The sequence below is a fragment of the Dermacentor andersoni genome, chromosome 1, assembly GCF_023375885.2.
Source record: "Dermacentor andersoni chromosome 1, qqDerAnde1_hic_scaffold, whole genome shotgun sequence".
Taxonomy (NCBI): domain Eukaryota; kingdom Metazoa; phylum Arthropoda; class Arachnida; order Ixodida; family Ixodidae; genus Dermacentor; species Dermacentor andersoni.
In genome coordinates, this window is record NC_092814.1 from 274,645,495 (window position 1) to 274,669,015 (window position 23,521).

Sequence of the window (23,521 nt, forward strand, 5' to 3'; positions counted from 1 at the left end):
TATGCATACCTGTACCTTTCATGTGTGATGCACTATTTTCTGGTCACAAATGCGAGCAGCGACTGCAGTCTTTCTAGCCCTTGTAGCATTGCCTGCTACATATGAAACAGAGCATATGTATATAGGCACACTGCAAAAGAATAGACTGAAAATGCACCTCTGGCTCTCATGGACCTTGACGTGAGCAGCAGGGAAGACCCAAGCCACATGCCAGTAGATGCAGCGCTCACGGAAGTTGTACTGTGACTTGTTTTCCTGGCGCTTGGTGAAACAACGAGGCAACAACTTGAGCACAGTGCCGCGTCGCCTGCACTCTGCCTGGAACTTGTGCAGGAACTACAGAAAGCAAGAAAACAAAGCAAATGGAGAAAAGGAGCAAGAACTGGCCACCAGCAATAGAACAATCTAAGAAATATTCTGACTTATTTTGCACACTTTATATTTATTTGGCAAATCAAGCACAATCTTATTTGCAATCTTATTTGTAAGGCCAGCCATTGGCCTCCTTACATTTTACTATTTTCGATAATGAGGAAACGTGCCATGTGTGTCGAGTCCTGCATTATTATATTTAGTCAAATTGCAACCCAAATGGACCTAAAACTCTCACATCCAGCAACCATGTCATACATATGGTACATTCGGCTGGTCGTTTCCGAGCGCTCTGGCTGTGCATGTTACCAGTAGCGTAGCCTATAATTAATTTCGGGGAAGGGAGAGGGCATAGAGTTTCTAAATAAATACCCTAGAGGGAAATGTGGCGCTAGTGTCTATGGGGGCTCTCATGAGCGTTGCCTCAACCTACATGGGAATGATGGGAAGTACAGGCTTCGGACTGACTTCGATATTTAGACTAATGGCGTTTGCTTACGGTGCAGTAAACAAAGCTATACTTAAATACTATCGCGTAAAATCTAATTTTATTTCTGCAATATCTTATATAATGTACAACACGTTACATAAACCTTGTATGAGTTTGAGATCGAAGCATGGTTTACAACAGGGCACACCAGGGTTTGCATTCTTGTGCGATTCTGTTCTCAATTTAACACCAAAGAATAATTATTTATTTATTTTTACAACAGCAATAACAACCGTGCATGTACTTATATAAAAATACTCTTCAAGTATTTATGGAAATAAAAATGTTGCATTGTGAGAAAGCGTTGTGCCCGTGATAGGAATGCTATAAGTGTCGTCTGCTACGACGCCTGCTCGCTGCAAACACAAATCACAGACGACAGGCACTTGCGAACTCTCTCGCTCTTTCGAATGGCTGTGTCGGCTGTCACGATTGCTGAATGTCTTCAAGTACTTTTAAGTACATCTGCTGCAGTGCTAGCTAGGACGCTTGTGGCCTCCTTCTAGTATGCTTCATTATATTTTACATTGACGTACCGCTTCCGAAGCGTTATGGCGTGGCTTTGTGCTTACCCATTTTGTGACACTAGACTACAGCCAGGAAGCAACAACTTTTCCTACCACAAGTAAGTTTGTGTTCTCAAAGTCCTAAAACATGCATTTCAATGAGCACATAAATGAGCAATGCATAATGAAGCCCTCAATAAAATTTGATTGTCAAGCCACTAGAATTACAACTGTCTATGCCTTGTTTCAGTCGTGCCTTCTTTTTCCTATTCTGAAGTTTCATAAAGCACGTAACGCTACAACGCCAACCTAACACACTTAACAAACCAAGGTCCAAATGGTCAAAAATATGTTCTTTCAACGTTTACGATGCCGTCGCTTTCTCGTCAGGGCTTCGACACCACACCGCGACACAAACACCGTCCCAGCGGCTGGCCCAGTGTGCTATCGCCACTTCGAGCAACAGAACAAAGGCAAAGAGCTTTGCGTTGCACTGTCCCATTGCAGGGTATAGCAATTGTGCTTGGAGCAAAACCAAAACTGCCAAAAGATACTTGTAGGCTAGTTTGCCAGTCAACAGAATGCCAATCCGTAGCCCGTACTTCCCATCATTCCCATGATGGCTGAACGATCGCAGCGCCAGATTTCCCTCTTGTTATACTAATATGAAACTCTAGGGGGGGGGGGGGGGGTTCCGCCAACAACTCCTTTACTTTCTCTTTCTCTCTCTGCGTGCATTTTCAGCATGCTTCCACTGAATGACTACATTCTCACTAAGGATCTAAAAATACTGATAAAAAATATTCCACACCGTTTTCCGTGTTCGCACTTCTTATTAGACACTCCGACCGGTAAGCTTTCCATTGCACTAAACAAAAATGGGTACCATGAAAATTGGTTGTCAGTCCTTTAAACGAGGACAATTGTTTTTCTGTTGCCGAAACAACACTGCTTAATTTCTGACAAACTTATTTCAATGCTAAGGTGTATAGCCATTACGGTGTGTGTGCCTGTACATGCATTCGTGCATGCGTGTGTGTGCATTTGTGTGTGGAGAGTGGTTGTACACCAAGCAAAGACAAACTCCTAGCACTCTCCCTGAATAAGAATGCTTTTGAAGGGACTAACAACTGGCCAGAATGTGTTCTGAGATGTTGATGAGAATGATATGACTAAGATTTATAGTGACAGAATGCTAAAGTGTGTAGCCACTTCAGATCAAATTATCCTACAATCCGTATATTTTTAAAAATGGTGATATTAAAAAAAAAAAACTAAAATTGCATTTACGAACTGATGCATTTATATAATTAATGTATGTCAATGAACTAGCTGAGACATGACTTGAAAAAACAAACAGCGCTAAAAACTGGGCCATACAAGAAAAAGACAGCGCACTATCGCATGTCTTCTCAATTGAATGTGCGGTGTTTAGTGGCGCAACTTCCAGGTATGGCCAAATAGCGCCAAGCCAGTGTTGATAAGTTTGCAGTGGAGTTATGACTTCTATGAAGTTGATGTGTTGTGGCTGTAAAGGGGCCTTAAAAATAGTTGCTATAAAGTGCGTAGAATCTATGTGTAGTAAGATTATGGCGATGACGAATGATGGGTACTATGAGCATGAAACTGCATTGCTAAAGAATGTCACAAAATATGTAAGATGCTAAAATTGGCTGTAGCACTACTGCCTCACTAGAGCCCTTGAAACACAAGGGCCTAGAGCAATATGCTATATGAAACAACTATCACAGCAGCATCCTCTGAAGAGAGGAAGAGCTACGAATGTATGGGGCTAATAACATGTAACACAACATCTTTCAAGAAAGCTAGGACTGTGTTCGTGTCAAAGAGTGGTTCTGGGCCGAGGAACATTACAGAATGAAGGAGCATGTGCTGCTGGTATGCTAGGGGAAAATGTTTCTTTCTCTCAGATTCGGCTTCCAGACACTCTAGGAGGACGTGAAGGACGGTCAGCCTCTCGCCGCATCTACCACAGGTTGGGAAACTATTTCCAGTGAGTAAAAAATTATGGGTGCCAAATGTGTGTCCTATTCCGAGAGGACAGGATAGGACATTTGTTCGGCGTGATTTTGTTGCTGAGGGCCAGACACCTAATTGTGGCTTTATTATGTGTAGCTTATTATTTGTTTCCACTTCCCCCAAGCATTGCCAGTGGTTTCGCAGTTTTCTTCTTAAGAAAGGCCTCAGACTTGTGACAGGGACTGCAGCGGTAGGATTAACAGCAGCGATGCAATTGACGTGGCCATCTGGTCTGCCAGAACGTTACTCTCGATGCCCCTATGGCCAGGCACCCAGCATATAATCACAATATTTACGCTTTACACAGGACGGAATAGAGTTCATTAATTACTGGATTTTTGTGCTTACAGAATGACATCAAGGCCTTCATGACACTAAGGGAGTCCATATGTATAACTGATTTTTGGAGTTTTGATTTCCTTATATGCTTCACAGCCAACAATAGTATGTAGGCCTCAGCCTTAAGGATACTTGTTTCCTGGTGCAGTACATCGGATTCCGAGAAGGGTGGACCGATGGCTGCATAGGGCACCCCGTCATGTGACTTCGATGTATCTGTGTAGAACTCCGTGCAGGAGTGCTTGTACTGGAGTTCCAGGAAATGCAATTAGATTTCAATCTCTGGAGCATGCTTTGTAACTTGTAGAAAAGATATATCACATTGTATCAGCTGCCGCTCCCAAGGAGGTAGCAGCTTAGCTGGAGGCATTAAGCAATGTTTGAGGAGTGGGACATCCATTTCAACGCTAAGCTCCCTCACACGCAGTGAAAAGGGCTGTCTTACAGAGGGACGATTACGAAAGAGTGTAGCACATGTCATATCGGTAACAGTATTAAAACACGGATGTTGATGATTAGAGTGAACTTTCAGAAAATATGTTTGGCTGATGTATGTTCTCTGCAGATGGAGTGACCACTCATTTGATTCTAACTTTCAATGGGACTTGTTTTGAAAGCGCCAGTGGCCAGTCAGATCCCTAGACGGTAGACGGGATCTAGCATTTTTAGCGCGCTCGGGGCAACAGAATGGTAGATCATGACACCACAGTCCAATCGTGATCGAATCAGATTCTTGTAAAGATTCATTAAGCACTTCCTGTCACTGCCCCATGTTGTGTGGGATAAAATTTTCAGTAAGTTCATTGTTTTTAAGCATTTCACCTTGCGATACTTTATGTGTGGAATAAAAGTTAGTTTAGAGTCAAGTATGATGCCTATGAACTTGTCCTCTTTGTTCACAGGTATTTGCTGACCATACATTTCGATATTGGGATCTGCAATGAGCCCTTTGTTTCTTGTGAAAAGCACACAAGAACTTTTGTTGGGGTTCACTTTAAATCCGTTTTCGTCTGCCCATTTGGACACTTTGTTTTTTCTCGTTTCCACGCCAGACTTGTTGCAGCCCACGTAACAATGGAGATCACCGTTGTTTTCCAGCCAGACCTTCTAGTGCGTGGTACAGGAACGGCTACGTACAGCAGAGAGCGGGCACTATTTTGCAAGTTTCCCATCATTTAATCGAGCTTTCGAAGTGGTGGGCATGCTATATTATTCTAGGTTTAAAAATAAAGCAACGAAGCTTTGCGTTAGAATTTCGATAGTATCATATGATGCAAGTTTCACTCACTTTCGGTGACCTGCTGTCCGACTTATTTGAAGAGATGTTTGGAAGTAACTTGTGATCATGGCATTGTAGTCATCATGCAACACATATTGTTATTTGATCACATCGGGAAACTGATGAGGCAGACAGTAGGAAGCATGGCTGCTTCCTGTTTAGAAGCCTTTGTGAAAATTACGGCATCTGTAGTTCGCAGTAAAATAAGGGCCAGAGATTTGAAAGTGTCAGGTCTCCTGACAGCCGTTTATTCTGAAAATTGCCAAGACGATTAGTTAGGACAGGCTCTCCGCAGCAATTTAACAGCACGTGTTACAACAGGGTAGGGAATCCTCAGCTAGGCGATTGGCCACGGCTGTCTGGTGTTGAGTGATCGGGCAGTGACGAGACGCTCTCCCTATGTCCGTAATTGTCTACCAACTTCGTTCTTGACGCCTTCTATGCGCGACCCCTCCCCCTCCTCCCTTCTCATATCCATCACCCCACTCCCCTTCTTAAAATTATTTTCCATTTGTCACTAACGCAGTCTTCAACATTCACCAGGTTATTGAAGGGCGTGGCGGCCCCTAACATTCCTATATTTCTGTTTCTGTGGGGACTTCGAGCCCTGCCCTACCACCTGTTTGTTGTGGCAGTTTCTTAGCTTCCCTGGCCCAGTACCCCCACCCTTGATATATTTTGCCATGCGAAAATCAGTGTTCTGTAGGTCTTTTTTTCTTGTCCCGTTTTTTGCGCTGTTTTCATTCGTAACAGCCTGCACAAACTAGCCTAACAGCAAGCTCTTCTCAAGTTTATTAACATAATGAAAGTCAGAGACAAGGGAAAGAAAAAGAAAAAAAAAGGGGGGGGGTGCTTATTATGAGTTTCCTAGACAAGCAAGTCGTAATATTTTCATAATGCTTTTCTTCCATGCAGCGTGGTCGACGATTCGGTCAAGTACCAAAAATGAGAAACTCTTCGACGATACAAAGGTCTGGTGGGGAGCAACATGTCTCCTAAGCTTTTATGCACGCGCTCGTCCCATCTTTATCTGTGGAATTTTTAGCTCTGATCCCTCCTCATCAGTTATGGTTAACACAACCCAGAATGAGGTGGAGGCACTATGAGTGGGGTCGCAATGTTCTGTGCAAGGGAGAGGGGATCTCCTCAATGACCCCCCCCCCCCCCCCCCGCTTCGGTCCGCCACTAGCCCTAGCCTTGCTTTCACATTCAAGCTTTCCCTGTCCATGTCACTCTTTCGGAGCCCACTTCCTGAAACTTTCTGTTCCGTGGGCAAGCGGGGAAGGGGAGATATCGTCAGAAAATTTCAGGGAAACACACCAATGTGTGTTGCATTCAGCTGGTCGAAACAGAACGCTACGATCTGGCAGAGTTCTAGTAACGTGGCTCGACAGCTTCCATTTTTGGCGTGGCGTCAGTCCCGGCAATGTGGTGGCACCTGTGCATCTTGTTTGTTTAGAACAGATGTGCACATGTGTTTCTTCTTCCGAGGTCCGATAGCTCTGGCGAGCAGCTGCACGTTCGGCTTGGTCACGCTTTCTCTAGTTCCAATCAAGAGCGCGCTCCACATCATTGCAATCAAAGTCAGAGCTCAGTAGGGACCAGTTGAATGTATCAATGATTTTCAATCAGGCACTTGAAACAGTCAGGGAAATCTAGACAGAATATTCATTAGTTTTGTATTTGAGCAGAAAAATAAGAAAAAAATTAACATGTTTCTTCACTCTTTTTAAGTGTTTGCTCTGAACCTGAATTTCTGTGCCCGCTGAATTTGAGTTGTGCTTTTCTCTTCAGTTTTGAGCTGTTTCATTGATTGTGCAGGAAAAATTTCAGCACACCGCAAGGTTGAAATTGGTGATAAAGTTATCTAATCAAGACAAGGTAGGTTAAATATGACACACTTATGTGCACAGTGACAAAGTTATAGCACTATAGCATTGCAAGAACTGCCCACCACTCTTTTATACTGTATTGTAGAGACTCAAATGCAATAATGGACAAGTTGCGAAAATCCGTCAGCTGCCCTGCAAGGCTGTTTTTTGACAAAAAGATATTGTCCACAGAGAACAATGCTCCTTCAAAGTGCAATCCCCCAAAGAAGAGCTAGCACGAAAAGACTTTCCGAGAACTGCCATACTCTGAAAATTTCATGTAATCATAGTTCCCCCACAGTACACACCCATACCTTTCCCACGCATACATACACAGAAGAATTTTTGCAAACATTCCATACATAAATTTGCAGTTATTTGCACTACGACTGGATTGGATTGGAAAAACTTTAATAAAAGTCCTGCAGGACGCACGTCAGCGCGCAGTGGGCGTCTCCCACGCAGGGACCGACAGGGAATACCTGGCGGCCGCTGCGCGAGCCTGCTGGACGGCCCATTGCTGGTCTTGTAGGAGCGGGCTTCTTAGGGTCTTCTCCCACTTGTCGGAGGTAGAGTCGGGCGGAGCGTTTCTGCACTCCCAGAGCACGTGTGCAAGTGTCGCCGTGACCCCGCACGAGGGGCACGCATCGCCTGGGTAGACGTCTGGGTAGATTATGTGTAAGGTGGCCGGGTTTGGATAGGTATCTGTCTGTAATAAGCGTAGCGTTAGCGCCTGCGGCCTGTTTAGTTAGGGGTGCGGGGGCGGAAAGAGACGTCGTCCCAAGTAAAAATGTTTGGTTATTTCATTGTAGGTTATTGGGGCATCCCTGTTCGCCTCCAACTCATCGAGACGTAGTTTCCCGGGGGTGATGGCGCGGTCGGTAAGCGCGCGCGCAGCTTCGTGGGCTGTCTCGTTGAGGTTGGGCGGGGCGCCCGGAATCCGACCCAGGTGGGCGGGAAACCAGATGACGGTGTGGTGTTTGAGGGTGCTTGGATCAGTGCCGCGGAGGATGCGTAACGCCTTGATGGAGACGACTCCTCTCTCGAACGCTTTGATGGCTGGTCTCGAGTCGCTGAATATTGTCGTTCGCTTATCGTCGAGCATTGCCAGGGCTATGGCCACTTGCTCCGCCACCTCGGGATCACGTGTGCGTACCGTGGCGGCGTTTAAAGTGCGTTGCGAGGACGAGACCGCTACCGAGGCGAAGGCTCGGTTGCATCGGTAGGCGGCGGCGTCCACAAAAGCGACGTTGTCCGCTTTCTTGTTTACTCGTTTGAGGAACGCGGTGCCCCGGGCTTGGCGCCTGCCTCGGTTGTGTTCCGGATGGACGTTTCGCGAAATGGGTGCGATCGTGATCAGGTCGCGGAGCTCGCGGGGAACCGGCGTAAGCTCCGGTGGATCCTGGGTGTTCAGTGGGAAGTACCCGAGCTCGCGCAAGATGTGACGGCCGGTCTTCGTCATCGTCAGTCATATCATCTGTGCTCTCTCCTGAGCCTCAGCGATCTCTTCGAGGGTATTGTGCACCCCGAGCTCGAGGAGTCGATACGTCGGCGTCGTGATCGGGAGCCCAAGGGCCCGCTTCACTACCTTTCGGATTAGTGTATTGAGCTTGTCACGCTCCGAGTGTTTCCACTTATGCATTGCTGCGACGTAGGTGAAGTGACATAGGACGAACGCGTGTACGAGACGCAGCAGATTGTCTTCTTTGAGGCCGTGGTGACGGTTGGCCACCCTGCGTACAAGTTGTATTGCGTTGTCCGTCTTTGTCGTCAGCTTGTGGACCGTTTGGATGTTGGATCCGCCTGCCTCGATAATCATTCCCAGTACTCGGATGGAGTCAACCCTGGGGATTGGGCGACAGTCTCTGGTGCGGACAGTGATGTTGCGCTCGGTCGGTGGTTTCCATACCTTAGGCCTTTTGCCTCGTCGTTTTGGGCTGTACAACAACAGCTCCGATTTGGCGGAGGAGCACTTGAGGCCCGTGTGGTCGAGGTAGGATTCGGCAGTTTCGACTGCCTCCTGCAGAGCGGATTCGATAAAGCCGTCCGACCCCGCGGAGCACCAGATGGTGATGTCCTCCGCGTATACCGTATGGTTGAGGCCTTGTATCTTCGACAGGCGTTCGGAGAGCCCAATCATCACCAGGTTGAACAGCGTCGGCGAGAGGACGGAGCCCTGGGGGGTGCTACGCTGTCCGAGCTCGACTTCTTCCGACGTGAGGTCTCCGACACGGAGCACGGCCTTGCAACGGGTTAGGAAGGAGCGGACGAACTCGTAGAAGCGGCGCCCCAGCCCTAAGGTTGTGATCGCCTTTAGTATTGCCGAGTGCTGGATGTTATCGAAAGCCTTCTCCAGGTCAAGGCCAAGTATGGCGCGGGTGCCCCAAGTAGCCCCGGCGTCTATGATTTGGTGTTTCAGGAGAAGCATCGTATCCTGAGTCGAGAGCCCGGGTCGGAAGCCGATCATGTGGTGTGTGTAACAGTCCTGGTCTTCGAGATACCGGCCGACTCTGTTGAGTACGACATGCTCGGCCACTTTACCCACGCACGACGTTAGCGAGATGGGGCGAAGGTTATCGACGCCAGGCGCCTTGCCCGGTTTCGGAATGAGGATCGTCTGGGCGAGTTTCCAGGCATAAGGTAACTCGCCCCGCCCCCACACGTCATTGATGACGTCCGTGAGGTACACGACCGAGGGGTCGTCTAAGTTCCGCAGGAGCTTGTTGGTTATGCCATCGGGGCCCGGGGCGGAACGGCCGTTTAGTTCGTGGAGAGCCCGGTGTATCTCTTCGACGGAAAAATCGGCGTCTAGGAGATTGTTGTCGGTACCGGTGTAATCGGGATGTAGGGTCGGCGGGCCTTTGGGTATCGGCAGGTACTTATGCACAAGCGTCTTGACGATGTCATCCGGTGAAGCGGTGCCTTTGGCCTGGTGAAGGACTTTGGTGAGCGAGTGGCGCTGGTTTGTGCGGGTGTTGGTGTCGTCGAGCAGGTGTTTGAGGAGGTTCCACATCTTCCAGTTGTGGACCTGTCCGTCGACGGAGTTACACACCTCGTCCCATTGCTGTTTGGATAGGGTGCTGCAGTGTTCCATTATGGTCTGGTTCAGTTGTGCAATGCGTTTGCGGAGCCTGCGGTTGAGACGCTGGCTCTTCCATCGTGTCATTAGAGACTGTTTGGCTTCGAGCAAGTGGGCGAGGCGGCTGTCCATCTTCTCGGTTGGCATATCTGTGCTAAATGTTTTCGTGGCCTTAACGACGTCGGCCTTGAGCTGAGCCGTCCACGTCTCGAGGTTCGGGGCAGTGTCTGGAGGGAGTCGTGAGGCGCGAGTCTTGCGAAAGAAGTCCCAGTCGACCCACGTGTACGACTTGGGCTTCCTGACGATGCTGGGTAAGTGCACGGCCAGTATGAGATGGTCGCTGCCAAGATCCTCCGCAAGATTGGACCAGCGGGCATCGGCTGTGTTCTTCACAAAGCAGAGATCTGGAGTGGTGTCTCTGTGCGTGGATGTGCCGATACGGGTAGGGAATGCCTTGTCTGTCACTAGGGTGAGATCGAGCTCGTTCGCATGCTGCCACAGTGCAGTGCCCTTGGGGGTGTCATATACGTAACCCCAGGTGCGATGCGCAGCGTTGAAGTCGCCAGCAATGACGAGCGGGTTTGAGCCAGCAAGACGTATGGCTCTCTGGAAGAGGCGTCGGAAACGGTGACTCGTTTGTCTGGGGCTGCTGTACACGTTGAGTATATACACACTTTGTCGGGACGCATCGCTTGGGTTAAATTTTTTCACCAGCTTACGCTTAGTATTGTGGCATAATTTTTTACACACTGAATATATAGTATTCGAGCATAATTTGGTTATCACAATCACTAAAAATATTTTGCCAAAGAAAAATGCAATTTTTCAGCCCATATCTCCTCTTAATACTCTTCCTGCAAGCCTAAAATGCGACAAACCTGTTAGTTTTATCCTCCACTCTTGTATGTCAAGAGGTTCTCTTCCCTCAAATGAAGAATCAGACAACACGAAATTATGCAGATCCTATACACTGTGGGAATCGATGTAAGCGCAGCTTTCTGTGCTGTTTGCTTTGATTGACTATAATTAGCGGTGATGTTCACGGCAAATGTCTCATTTCTTCAATGTTTAATCTAACACGACAGTAGTGAGTTGATGTTAAACGTTACCTTGCGTGCATCACTGCTGTTTGGCTGTGTAGAACACAGAACACACAGCAGGAGGTGTTTGCTCAAGGCATCGTTTTGTGCCATACTTCATAACTTCTGAGAGGGTTGCATTTATTCATTGCCTCACATGGCACATCACATCATGGCAGAAAACTTTAATTGAATTACGGGCTGTACATGCCAAAACCACAATCGGATTATGAGGCATGCTGTAATGGCAGACTCCAAATTATATTTGGCACCGTGGTGTTCTTTAATGAGTCCCTAAATATAAGTGCAGAAGTGTTTATTTCGCCCCCGTCGAAATGCGGCTGCCATGGTGGAGATTACACCTGTGACCTGTAGCAATGCTATTGCCGCAAAGCTACCACAGCAGGCACAGAAGTGTTCATTTTATGTGTGAACGCTTCCGTAGTGTCGCCTAGACCCTACGGTGTGCTTTAATACAGCTCTCTTTCGGCACACTCTGTATAAGTTGTCTGCTTGACAAATTTGCATGGTGTTTATTATTTGGAAATAGCAGAAATGTACCGTACCATGCCTTGAACTTATATTTATCCCATTTGCCCGCAACCGTTGTTGTGTCCTCACGTGCGCTTTTCTCTATCCCCAACCCCGTTGTATGGGAACTGCGAGCGATGAGTGGCAATGCTGTTATTCACTCGTTTCGCAACTGCATCGGTTCTGCCTATTCTCTGCCTCCTCTCTACCATTCTATCTAGCTTCCCTCAGGACTTGCACGTTAGTGGAAATGGAAGCACTGCAATTTCTATAATGCTTTCTCGGGGAGTCATGGGCAATTACCAGCTGTCAAGAGGCTAATGTGGCGACGCGCAAGGAGCTCCCGAGGGCATTGTGCACATTCAACACGGTGAAAAGGTCCGAATTAGTTTCGCGCATTGCCTTTCCTCTCTGCAATGCTCCTGTCATGTATACACACACTCTGAACCACCCCCCAACACTGTGCGCCAGACAGCAACAGCAGCAGTGGAATAGTCGAAGAAAATGGCAAAGAAAGTTTCACCTTAAACCCAGTGCCCAAAGCAACTAAGATGTTGAATACCAATTCTTCCTTCTCCTATCTGTAGCGTAGCTATGTCCTGTACGTACCTCATTTTTATGCCTTCCCTATTGCCTCCAAAGTGACTGTTCCCATCTTCTCAGATGATTACTCTGCCAACCACAGCAGCTTGCTCCAACTTGCACTTGCACAGTGTCATTATTTTAACACTCTTGTCATGATACACACAACTATCTCTTATAAGGGGCCCTGAAACACTTTTCTAACTAATAATACAATGGCCTCATTATTAAAGGATGCCATCTCACAAATCTCATGCTGCAAGAATTTTTCTATCATTCAAGTGGAGTTATAGCATCGACATGCAGCTTTCTCTTTCTTCTCATCTCCCCTAGTGCACTACTGAAAGCTACACAGGGGTGAAGCCAAAGGGGCCAAGCCCTCCTGAAAGAGGTCCTCGCGCACACTTTGGCAGCCACGGTAGACTATGCTACACAGCACACCGCTGCCATCTTGCAGGCTCCGCACAGCAGACACAGCTACATGCAATCGTCGTGTGTAGGCAGGCAAGGCAAAGATCAAATTATTTTTGTGTCTTTTTGAGATTGCACACATATATACATTTGACTTACTTAACTAAAAATTAGCAATTATGTATTACAGATAACGTTCTCCCTATCACAAAATCAGCCAATAGCTGTTGGTAGACCCAGCTGCTTGCGATGACACTGCGTGACAACATTGTGCGAGTGGCAGCAAGTTATTTTTTGCCGTTTTCAACATGAGATTGCAAATTCTCCACTGCATATAGTGCAATAATATTTGGCACACATGTTCACAGGAGCCTCTTGTATGGATTGGCAATTTTTTCTTACTGTGTTTGAAAAGTGTTTAAGGGCACCTTGAACGTGTGTCAATAACTTGACTGCTACTCCTATTCCAATGCTTTTTTTCTGCCAAGATTGTAGAAGCATTTAGGTTCCAGCATAACACAAACGACAAAGAAAGCACTGGGTAAATCATTCCTTTGCCTTCCTTTTTCTCATTTGTGTGGTGTTGACTTGTTTTTTTTTTAATAAACCTCCAATAACTTGGCCGATGCTCTGTTCTGCTATAGGAGTTGTAATCCTCCTTCACACAAATCCCTTTGCCTTGTATACTTTCCACACCGTATGTGTGCAACAACATCAACCATCCATCTCTCGAGTCATGTCATCCTTTCTCACCCTGTCATAGTTGCAACAAAGAGCAAAGGACCTTAAAGCAAAATTAAAGGTGACCTCACTCAGGAACGATCCACCTGCTTTTGATGCAATAGCTCCAACTTCTCACTGCACAAGAGTAATTATGGTCATGTGCATCTATCAAATTTCAAAGACATCTGAAGTCGAGCCTCCTCCTTTAGAAAGGCATGGGACAGGTCAGAAATCTTAGCCGAGTAGATCTGACCCTAGACAGAACACTGCTTACGTCTTGCAAGTGAACACATATACACCGTTATCACTGCACAATACAAGTGCTGCAAATGTCAATTTGTGCAGTCACCAAAGCAATGCTCAATAAAGCATGATCCTGCACAGACAAGATAGTTTAGCAAAACCATGGCAAGAGCTCTGAGAGTACCACTAACCTTACAGGCCTATGCAGTTGCTTTATAGTGCACATGGCTGCTTTCAGATGATGCAAGGCACATAAGCCACATCTAATTCATATCATCAATAGATCATGATCAATGCTCGCCACAAAAGTTTCCCAAATCAACACAACTGCATTTGGCTGTTGTTGCTAGAATCTACTGCTCCAATGTTACAAGAAGTTTTAAAAAGCAGCAAGATTCATGAAATATTCATTGAAGGATTCATTCATAAAGCATCTGTAAAAATATTCCCATGCAACACATACTAATGGGCTAACGTAATGCGTGACTCACTCCAGGCAGGCTCTTCTGTTGCGGATACACACCCAATGCTGGCTTGGTTCTGCATACACTATCAACGATTCTGGCAGATTCTTCAAGAAACCGGTAATCTGAACCAGAGAACAGTTCACAAAAAACGGTGATTTGTATGTGACTGACATGCAATCCATGTTACTTGAACCAGACAATTTAGATCAACAGGAAATAAATGCCCTACACTGCTTTCAAAGCAGGTACTAGTGAGATTGTACTGCTAGCACAGAGTACCCCCCATTAGATGCTCTACATCTCACTAACGCAAAAATTACTGACGCCACCGGCTCATGAGAACTGTCAATATACATTAGTGCAGATTATGACAGGTGCATGCTGCTGCAATTGCATAAATGAATGTACACTCAGTAGCGCCAGAAGTTGGAGGTGGGAAGGATGCAGTAGCTATCCTAGTCAGCAAGATAATTTCCCCTGCACACATTGGCCAGACATTGCAGTTTTGAGCCACTGCACCAGCCTTCCCACTCATCAAGTACTTCCGAAAACCCTGTCTACGCAGACGAATCATTTCAAGATTGCAGTGATAGCCTTGTGTTACACAGCACTCAAGTATAACTGCTGAAAAAATGACAAGAACAAACTGATTACAATTACTTTTGATTATAAGTGCACAATTCAACACCAGCAGGTCGCACTTGCACATCACAAATGACTGACCTGTCTGCATCTTCTGTCTCGTCTTTGTCTGTTACATTTATATACCAATTTTCTTCGTTTCCATCCTACTGCCGTCATTTGCACAGTAGCATGGAACCACTTCAAGAAAGTACGAGCTCGCACACAATTTTCGTATTGCCAGGAAAATGTGCAGTGTGTGACCCAAGAAATTGCGGCTTTATTATTTTTTTTTTTCAACTTTCAATTATACACATTTCTAGGGTAATACCAACTGCTTTGTAATCTGTTAAATCGTGCTACTACAGAAAATTTTCTCACGATAGAATGAAAAATGCGGCCATGCTAAGCTTACAAATGAACGTTTCACGAGGGATAAAATGCAAAAGAAGTCCATCTCAATCGTCGTCATGAACGCTGTGCACTGGATACTTTTTTGATTTCACAGCACGCACAGCATCAAAGAAAATAAACCGCAAAAACGTTAGTGATTATTGTGCGAAACAAAACTTGCTACCTTCAGTTTATGAGCATAATCTAGCATAACGGCAGATGCGTACATCACTCAGCAGATATCCCTCGGATGGAATGTATGTTTCATATGCGAAAACGTATTTTCTGCAAGGCAAAAAGAAAATCGCGTTAAAGTACAGAAAGGAGGCAATTTCGCAAAGTAACCGGCACAACTGCGCAGTTTGTAATCCCGTGATGTTAATGAGCTAGACTTAGAAATGAAAGCCAAGAACACTATTTTTCTATGGAAGAAATTCCATCACGTACCGCTAAGGAGATCCAAGTCTGTGAACCCGTCCAATGGGATGTAAGCCGTTTTGTCGCGGATTCCATCGCACTCGCCGATCTTTTTGTGCTGCTTCACACAAGGCAAGGAACACGAGCGGGCTGAACATTTTGGGCAGCAATACTTCGATGGCTTACCGCACTGCAGGCACGTTCTGCGAAGCAGGCCAGCACGTTTAGCGTCACCCATGAGGCTGCCCGGCATCGGCTGCCACGACCGCCACCAAATTCGCCGCTACCTAACAAAAACACAACGCACGTGTCTACCTTACCTTTCAGGCGCTGCCATGCTTGATTTCCAATGACGTCAATGACTTGTCCAATTAAGGGTTGCTGCATGTCACACTAACGTATAAATTTGTTCAATATTGGTGCTTATGACTTCACAAGTTCTTGCGGTTTTCTTTATTACGCTTTATCTGGCTTCGTTCGCCTAAATTTTAAAGCAATCTATATACACACTGCAAATCTACCAACAAAGAGGGCGCTAGCGTTTGTAGCGATAAGCTGGGCCATGGGCACCATAGAGTTTTATTGTTGTGTGAAAATATGTGAAACTCTATGATGGACACGGAGCTATATAGTATAGCCCATAAAGTATATTCTAGGAACTATAGGGCCTATGCTAGTGCTGCGCCTATAGTGTCTAGAGCACGTCTAGAGTACACTAGAGCTGCGCCCTAGTCATAGAGTTACTAAACTCTATGGCCCACGGAGGAAGGAAACTTCCTTCCTCCGTGCTATGGCCCTAGCTGTACAAGCTACGCCATCTATCGAATATCCTGAGAAGTTCTATGCGCTTCCGCCACTTCCGCTGCTTACTTTCGTACCAGTTTCTCTTCTACCTTGAAGCTGTCGGAAATACGCTACGGGCAACATACAGCCACTACGGCTACGGGTGTTACGGCCTGCTACCTGCGTGCCCGCTTCTACGGTACTGTGTATTAGAGTGTACTAGGTTACGTGAAGGTGGTTACGCACAACGTTGCAGGGGCGCATACCTAGGTATAATCCATAGGTATTCCGTTCCAGTCGAAGTTGCACCCGCTTGAGGGATGGTCTTTACCTGTTTCATGTAACTAGGTGAGGATCTTCGCATTTTACGTTTCTTGCGTTCTTGATTGTTTTACGTATAGCGAAGTAATTAAACCTGACATTTGGCATGAGTACCACCTGCTAAAGCATTGATATCTGACGGGAGTTTATCTGCTATGACAAAGCCGCTAATGTTCGTGGATTGTTTACGTAAATAGCAGAACCTGTGCGGATACTTGTGGGTCTTCGTGCTGTTTATATGCGTGTCACTTCATGCTTTCCCTTAGCTGCGTCTAAAAATGTGGCTCAATTTACATTTCGTTGAAAATCCCGTATCCTGGTAGGTGCCGGTCGGTTGCGAAGTGTTGCATGTGATAATGTTTTGATTTCTTTACCAGCGTCAAGTTCGAGGAAACTTTTGTTCTTTTATTTTTCTACATGTCATGCTACTGTTGTCCTGTGTGTTACCAAGGCTTACGTATTTAATGTTCTTGGTAATGTTTAGGCAAGACAGCCCTGATGTTTTCGTGACAGTTAGCGGGGTTATCCAAAAAGTTAACGGGGCCGCGTCGCGGTACCGATCGCAAAACTTGAGGTCTTGTTATCACGTTTAGTGGGGCACTAAATCGCTGAAACTTCGCGCGCTGAGGCTGTCTTGTTTCTGAATGGCAGGGCAATCATTATTCTATCACAAGCCCGCCAAGGAAAAGTTAGCAACTAAATGTCTGGTGATAAATTACCACAGAACACTAAACGCCGTTGTCTGGGCATAATGCTGCTCGAGCGCTGTACAACCACCAGTGTCATCCACAGGTAATTTGCGAGCATACATTTGTTACCGGTGTCACATGACCACTTTTGATCGCGATCAAACCCGACCCGGATCGAAATTCACGACTGCGATTGGCTCCCTCGCGCAGCTTGCGCAAAGGAGCCAATCACGACCGAGGAATTCGATCCGGATCGGGCTTGATAGCGATCAAAAATGCACCGTGTGACACCCGTCTTTAAAAAAGTTTTTTAAAATAGTTCATGAGGGTACCATATCTCTTGCCCCCTGTGATCCCTCTGAGCATTCATGTTTGTACAGTTCTAGCGCTAAACTCTGTTTGTCTGTGTAGAATATGTAAAATACAAAAAGCCTTGAGTGCCTCTTTCTCTGTTACATTAGTCTGTGAATCAGTTGCAATGAGCAGCATAATGAAGCCGTATTTTTCTGTGACTAATGTTATGGTAACATGTGTTGAAATATTGTAAAAAAAAAGTAAGAAATTAAACTGAGTAGAAATACTTCAGTTATTCAGTCTTTTTTTTTTTTACGCATGTCTTAACAAAGCACATTAAATGCCCCCCCCCCCCCCCATTTTTGTTTCTTTGCAGGCTCTATTAGTGTACACTTATACTAACAATTCTTTTCTTTCTTTTTTTTCAAGTTGTGCAGCATTGTTAGTCTGTTCTCATAATACACATTGTTATCTTTGACAAACTTGGTTTGGAGCTTAGTGAGTCATGTGGCCAAGTTTCATTATTTTGAAGAAAAAGTGCATTTGCTTGTGCTAATTACTGCATTAATGATGAGAACGCATAACCTAAAAAAACTGGAATAATAATTCTGACAAAACGTGATACACTACATTAGAAACTAGGCGAAATAATTTTTTCTCTCCTGTATTTTTGCCTTCAAGATTGTGAGTGAGGTAAGGGGTATGCACATGTTTGTGCATAGGCAAAAAAAAAACAACAACAATGAAATTAAAAATGCAAGATGTCATAAAAGATGGAATAACAGTAATGCGATCGAGGTCAGTGCCATATATGCAAGGCAGGTTAGAGAATGCACCTCTAAAGTCACTTTTACCAAAACTAGTGATAGTGCTGTTAGGTACTGTTCCAACATACGGACATGCATAGTAGAAGTGAATCTTGGAAAGATTTTTTCTGGGTGGAGTTTATACATACATATCGTATGATAATGGTTGAATGCATGCAAAAATGTTAATTGTTAGTTGCAAATTTTAGAAATTGTTAGTTGTCAGTATTCAAGAATAGAGTTGTTATATCTCATAGGGTAATCACGAATGACGTACATTTCTGCTATCTGAAAGAATTTATCTTGTTAAAATTAATACAGATAATCGCTCAGATTTTGCAGTAGCCTACTTCACCTTTGTTTTTCTGTACTCAGCTCATGTAGTCAGAGAAGTGAACTATTTGAGAGCTAACTTTGAAACTTTATTGTGAAAGGCACTTAGATTGGAAGTCTTTGGTTGTGGCCTCGATTTTTTCGCCTCATTAGTTTGTAATTCTTCCATCATTCTTGTTCCAGCTAATTCTATTTTCCTGTTTCATTCACTTGTGCGTATAACATGTCTGTTATACTGGCAATAATGGTTTGAGGCAGCATCTGGAAAAGTGGTGCCCAAGTACTGTGCTGCTGCTTATATTGGTGCTTAGCTGGAAGTCTTGCATGTTGTGCAACAAATGGAGCGTGTGTTGTCCTTGACAGTCCATCCTCGGTGAGTCTGTGGGCAAAGAAGGGTTAGGGTCATGTGGAGGGAGGAGTGGGTTGGGATGTGCAGGATATTTGCCTAGGTTCTTCATGCTGAGCGCCATGCATTGCCTGTGTGGAAATTTGGTTGTTCACAGCTTCACTTCACAGTTCACACTTCACTCACCCTTCCTCATTTCTTCAGTTTACACGGACACTACACTTCACTTGCACTACATCAACCTGCACATCACATAAATTCTTGCCGAGTTGGAACAGTGCGTCAATCTCAACAACAGCACCATTCACAAGGCGTTGTTGTATCCTGCGAGTGCCACTTTTTGGTTGCCTAAAACATCACTACTCATAAAATCGCAACCAACGTTGTCTTGTCCTTTAATATACTGTACAGAGAAGTTATACTCTTGTAGCGCTAGGCTTCAACACATAACTATGGCATGGTTGTACTTTACACAGTTTGTTACTCTAGTGGCTGATGGTCAGTTTGCACAACAGAATGAGTCCGATACAAATAAATATGAAATCGTTTTACCACCCACAGTAAGGCATAACATTCCTTCTCTATTGTAGCATAGTTTCTTTCACAGTCATTTAACTTCTGGCTTGCATACAGGACAGGGTGCAATACACCATTAGCTTCCTACAACAGCACAGGCCCTACACACCTTTCTGATGCATGTTTTCATAGAACAAACTTTTGCTGAGATCTGGTGCCAACAGAACTGCGGGGGTTCAGCCATACATTTCTTCAGTCGTTCAAATGCGTGTTGATGGCATTCTAACCAGGGTAATATATTCAGAACGTTCTTTTTCATGAGATCGGTAAGGGGTCTGGCTATCTCTGCCTACTGAGGGATAAACTCGCTCTAGTAGCCTGTAAGGCCCAAGAAGGACCTCAACCGCTTCTAATTCAATGCTCTGGCCCACATTGTGTCTTCTCCACAGTGTCTGAATGGGCTGCAACTTGGCCCATGCCCAGTGTGTGACTAAGGAATGTAATTGCATGGAACCCACTTAGGCATTTGTTTGGCTTCACCGTAACATAACACCTCCTTTAACATTTCAAAGTGCTCCTGCCAAGTATCCGTCGATATTACAAGATCATCTATATAGTGCTCCACATCGTGTAGTCCCTGAAGTACTATTTGTATTAGCTTAGTAAAAGTCTGCGAAACAGTCTCGAGTCCATATGGCATAACCCTGAATTGAAATAACCCCGCACAAATGAGAAGGCCGTTTTACAGCAAGGCTGTTCACCTCTCGTTAGTTGGCATTTTTCATGTCCATGTCTGTGGGCAAAAATGCGGGCCGATCCCGAAGGTAGTGCAATACCAGGCCGACCCGCGGCGGAGTTGGACCAGGCTTCAAGCACTCAGCAAAGTGAATTGAAAAGGCATACATTCTTTGGAATTAGGTATACGACATACAGAACAGCATTTGTTTCAATAAAGAACAAGTACAAAACAAGCATCTGAACCATATAATTGATAAGGCCTCCTGATAACAATGTGAAGCATGTAGCGCTGCCCGCGTACGTTTCCTGGTAAAGATTATTGTTGCACAAGCTGCTGCAGCTATGGCAGCTTGCGACGTGGCGAATGAAGTCACTAACCTTTCATATATAAAAGAACCAGCCTAGCAACTGATTTCATTGTAGTTGCAGCAGCGTGAATACGAGGAGCAGCAAAGGGAAAAAGAAACTGCAGTACGACCAGTAGCGGCATGCTGTCAAAATTACCATTACTTCCATTACTACCATTACTCTAACGCAATAAAGCATTGCACACCCCCCTCAGCTGTTGTAGTAGTGGGTTTTAACAGATTTGCTGGACATCCACTTTCGCAGGGCCGGGATAGTCAGTCAATTTTTTTCTTTTGATGCCTTGTCAAGGAGTATTTGCGAGTACCTTTTAGTCTAGTCCAGCTTAGAAAAATACTTTCTCCTCGCAACCTTTGCAAATACCGCATCTACCCCTGGTATTGGCTTTGAGTCATCTGGCGAAAATCGACATGTGCTTCATTAGACCCATCAAACAAAACCTCTTTACCACCACCACAGGTGAATTTTATGCCAACGTGGAATGCTTGATCACTCCCAATTCTAACATCTTCGCAATTTCGTTATTTATGTCTGTTTGCACCGCCAATGGCAGAGGATACTGCTTCACGTTGACTGGATTGTCGTTTATCGAATGCTACACTTCAGCACTGCCGTCTTGCCTGGGAGATCCAAGAATATCTCATCGAATTCTTTTTGCACTGTCCTCACTTCTTTTCTTTCCACTTCGTTTAAAGCCGGGTTTATCACCACCTTCTCTCGACTCATTGTTTTTTGCTGCTGTACGTTGGTATTTCTGCTTTGTATGGGCTTTCAGCCTCTGACTCTGTGATGACCATTCCCACGACCTCCTCTGCATGCTCTTGGTGTCTCACTTCGCGTCTTTTCAGCATGTTGATGTGAAATACTTTTCTCTTTTCTCCGATGTCTAATTCATAGTCTAAATCGCTTGTTCTCTTCACACCGAATGGCCCTTTCCAACTCATTGTGAGCTTGTTGGTGTCATTTGAAAACAGGACCAGTGCCTTTTCTCCAACCTGAAGAACTCTCTTTTGGCTTTTTTTGTGATAATATTTCTTGTATGATGCTTGGGCTTCGGTGTAACATTTAGTGAGACTTGCTCGGGCAGTGCAACATGTTTCTTCCAGCTTATCTCTCAATTCCAATAGATAGACATATGAGGACTTTTGCACTTCTTTCAATTCTGTGCTGGACCGATTTCCCGCAAAACCATTAATGGTGCTCTCACCGCTCTTCCATGTATCAGCTCTAACGGCAAAAATCCAGTGCTAGCCTGCAGGGCTTCTCTATATGCAAACAAGAGTGCAGGTAGATAGCAATTCCATTCCTTTGGTTTCTCCTGGCACACCTTTCATAACATGCTCTTAAGCATGCCATTGAACTTTTCCATAAGCTCATTACACACGGGTTCATATGGAGTTGTCAAAAGGTGTGACAGAGACAACAGTCTGAAAGTCTCTGCCGTCAATTCCGACGTAAAATAGGTTCCTCTATTCATCAGTATCTTCCTTGGAACACCATACCTAGTAAACATTTCCACTAAAGCCTCAGCAATTGCTACTGTATCCACCAATTTCATTGGGACAGCATCTGGATACCTAGTGGAAACATCCACCATAGTGAGGATGTACTTGTTTCCCTTATTTGTTGATGGATTAATAGGGCCCACATTGTCCACTGCTACCCTTTTGAAATGGTTGCTTAATAATAGGCATAGTCCCTAGAGGTACCTTTGATACCAACCCTTTCAGTATGGTTCCCTGACATGTGTCATAAGATCACACAAGCAGTTTAATGTCACTTTGCATGCAAGGCCAAAAGAATTGTTCTGATACTCTGCTAATTGTCTTCATTACTCCTTGATGGCCAGCCACAATAATGACCTGCGCCAGTTTGAGGACTGCCCTTTGTAAACTCAATGGCACTACTAATCGTCGTGTTTCTCTTGCATTTTGGGTCCTGACTATTTGGTACATTAATTTGCCAACCCTCTCAAACATATGCATGACCCGGCTCTTCCTGCTTTGAATCCATTTTCCCTGAATTTCAAATCAGCGTTGCAGAATACTGTCCGCTTCTTGCATTTTTCCTATTTCCACCGCGGTTATGTCCATGGCTGTGCTTGAAGTGTTCCTTATAGGGACATCTTTCCTGTCCTTCCTCCTTGCACTTTTCTCCACTGAAAATATAGTAGCTTCGCCGGTCTGCAAATCCGAACTTCCTTCATTGCCGTTGTCAGTGACCTTGGTGAATTTATGCTCCGTCCTTTCTGCGATTTTCGTAGTAGGTAAACTGCAGAGGGGCTCTGGATGGTCCACTATTCTGACCCTTGGCACATTACCAAGAATGGCATCGTAAAGTGGTTGTTTGACACACCGGGCTTCAATCCATCCGTGATAATAAGGCGTCAAAAGCAATATTCGAGCCACAGGCATTCGCCGTCCCATCTGCCAATCGGACTGGCGTTTCTGTACCTGTGACGTCTGTTTTCTGGCACCATGGATTGCCTTATGAGAACACTGTTGGATTGACTGTCTCTGAGTACCGACACTTTTTGTCCCTGTAGCAGTCCCACTACCACTGGCATCGAGGTTTCTGTGGCTTCCGACCTTGGAGATGTCGTGAGAGTGCTTGCCTTGTGCCTCGACACCTTCTGTTCAATTTGCTTTGTACAGTCGACATCAATGGGACTTTCACTTGAAACAATTCTCTTACTTAGTTCAGCAGGCTTCTATTGTAGGTCCATGCCATCCGCACCCGTCGCACTTCGGGCATGGCTCAGGGGACAATTGAGAGCTTGATGCCCTATCCTGCCACATGGAAAACATTTGATTGTGCGCCGTGTCTGTTCTTTCTCCTCTGGTATCACTTTATCTTCCTTCCCCTTACCCAAGTTCTTTTGGCCTT

At 45.3% G+C, this 23,521-nt stretch overlaps 2 protein-coding genes across 3 annotated transcripts in view; one reads left to right on the forward strand and one right to left on the reverse strand.

Annotated features, from left to right (window-relative positions):
• LOC126548170 (box C/D snoRNA protein 1) overlaps window positions 1-15,935 on the reverse strand; it is a 47,797-nt gene extending 31,862 nt beyond the window's left edge. Inside the window, exons 1-4 of one of the 2 annotated variants that reach the window (XM_050196299.3) lie at window positions 15,764-15,935; window positions 15,474-15,646; window positions 14,037-14,134; window positions 158-336 (exon numbers count right to left, since the gene is read on the reverse strand). In XM_050196299.3, the coding sequence (XP_050052256.1) occupies window positions 158-336; window positions 14,037-14,134; window positions 15,474-15,646; window positions 15,764-15,780 (467 nt within the window). In that variant the 5' untranslated portion in view covers window positions 15,781-15,935. The other variant, XM_050196297.3, reaches the window with a different exon arrangement.
• Window positions 15,936-16,362: 427 nt separating this feature from the next.
• Window positions 16,363-23,521, forward strand: part of LOC126548247 (uncharacterized) — an 88,595-nt gene continuing 81,436 nt past the window's right edge. Inside the window, exon 1 of the mRNA XM_050196399.2 lies at window positions 16,363-16,574. The gene's annotated coding sequence lies outside the window, so the exon portion shown is untranslated. The remainder of the gene's footprint in view (window positions 16,575-23,521) is intronic.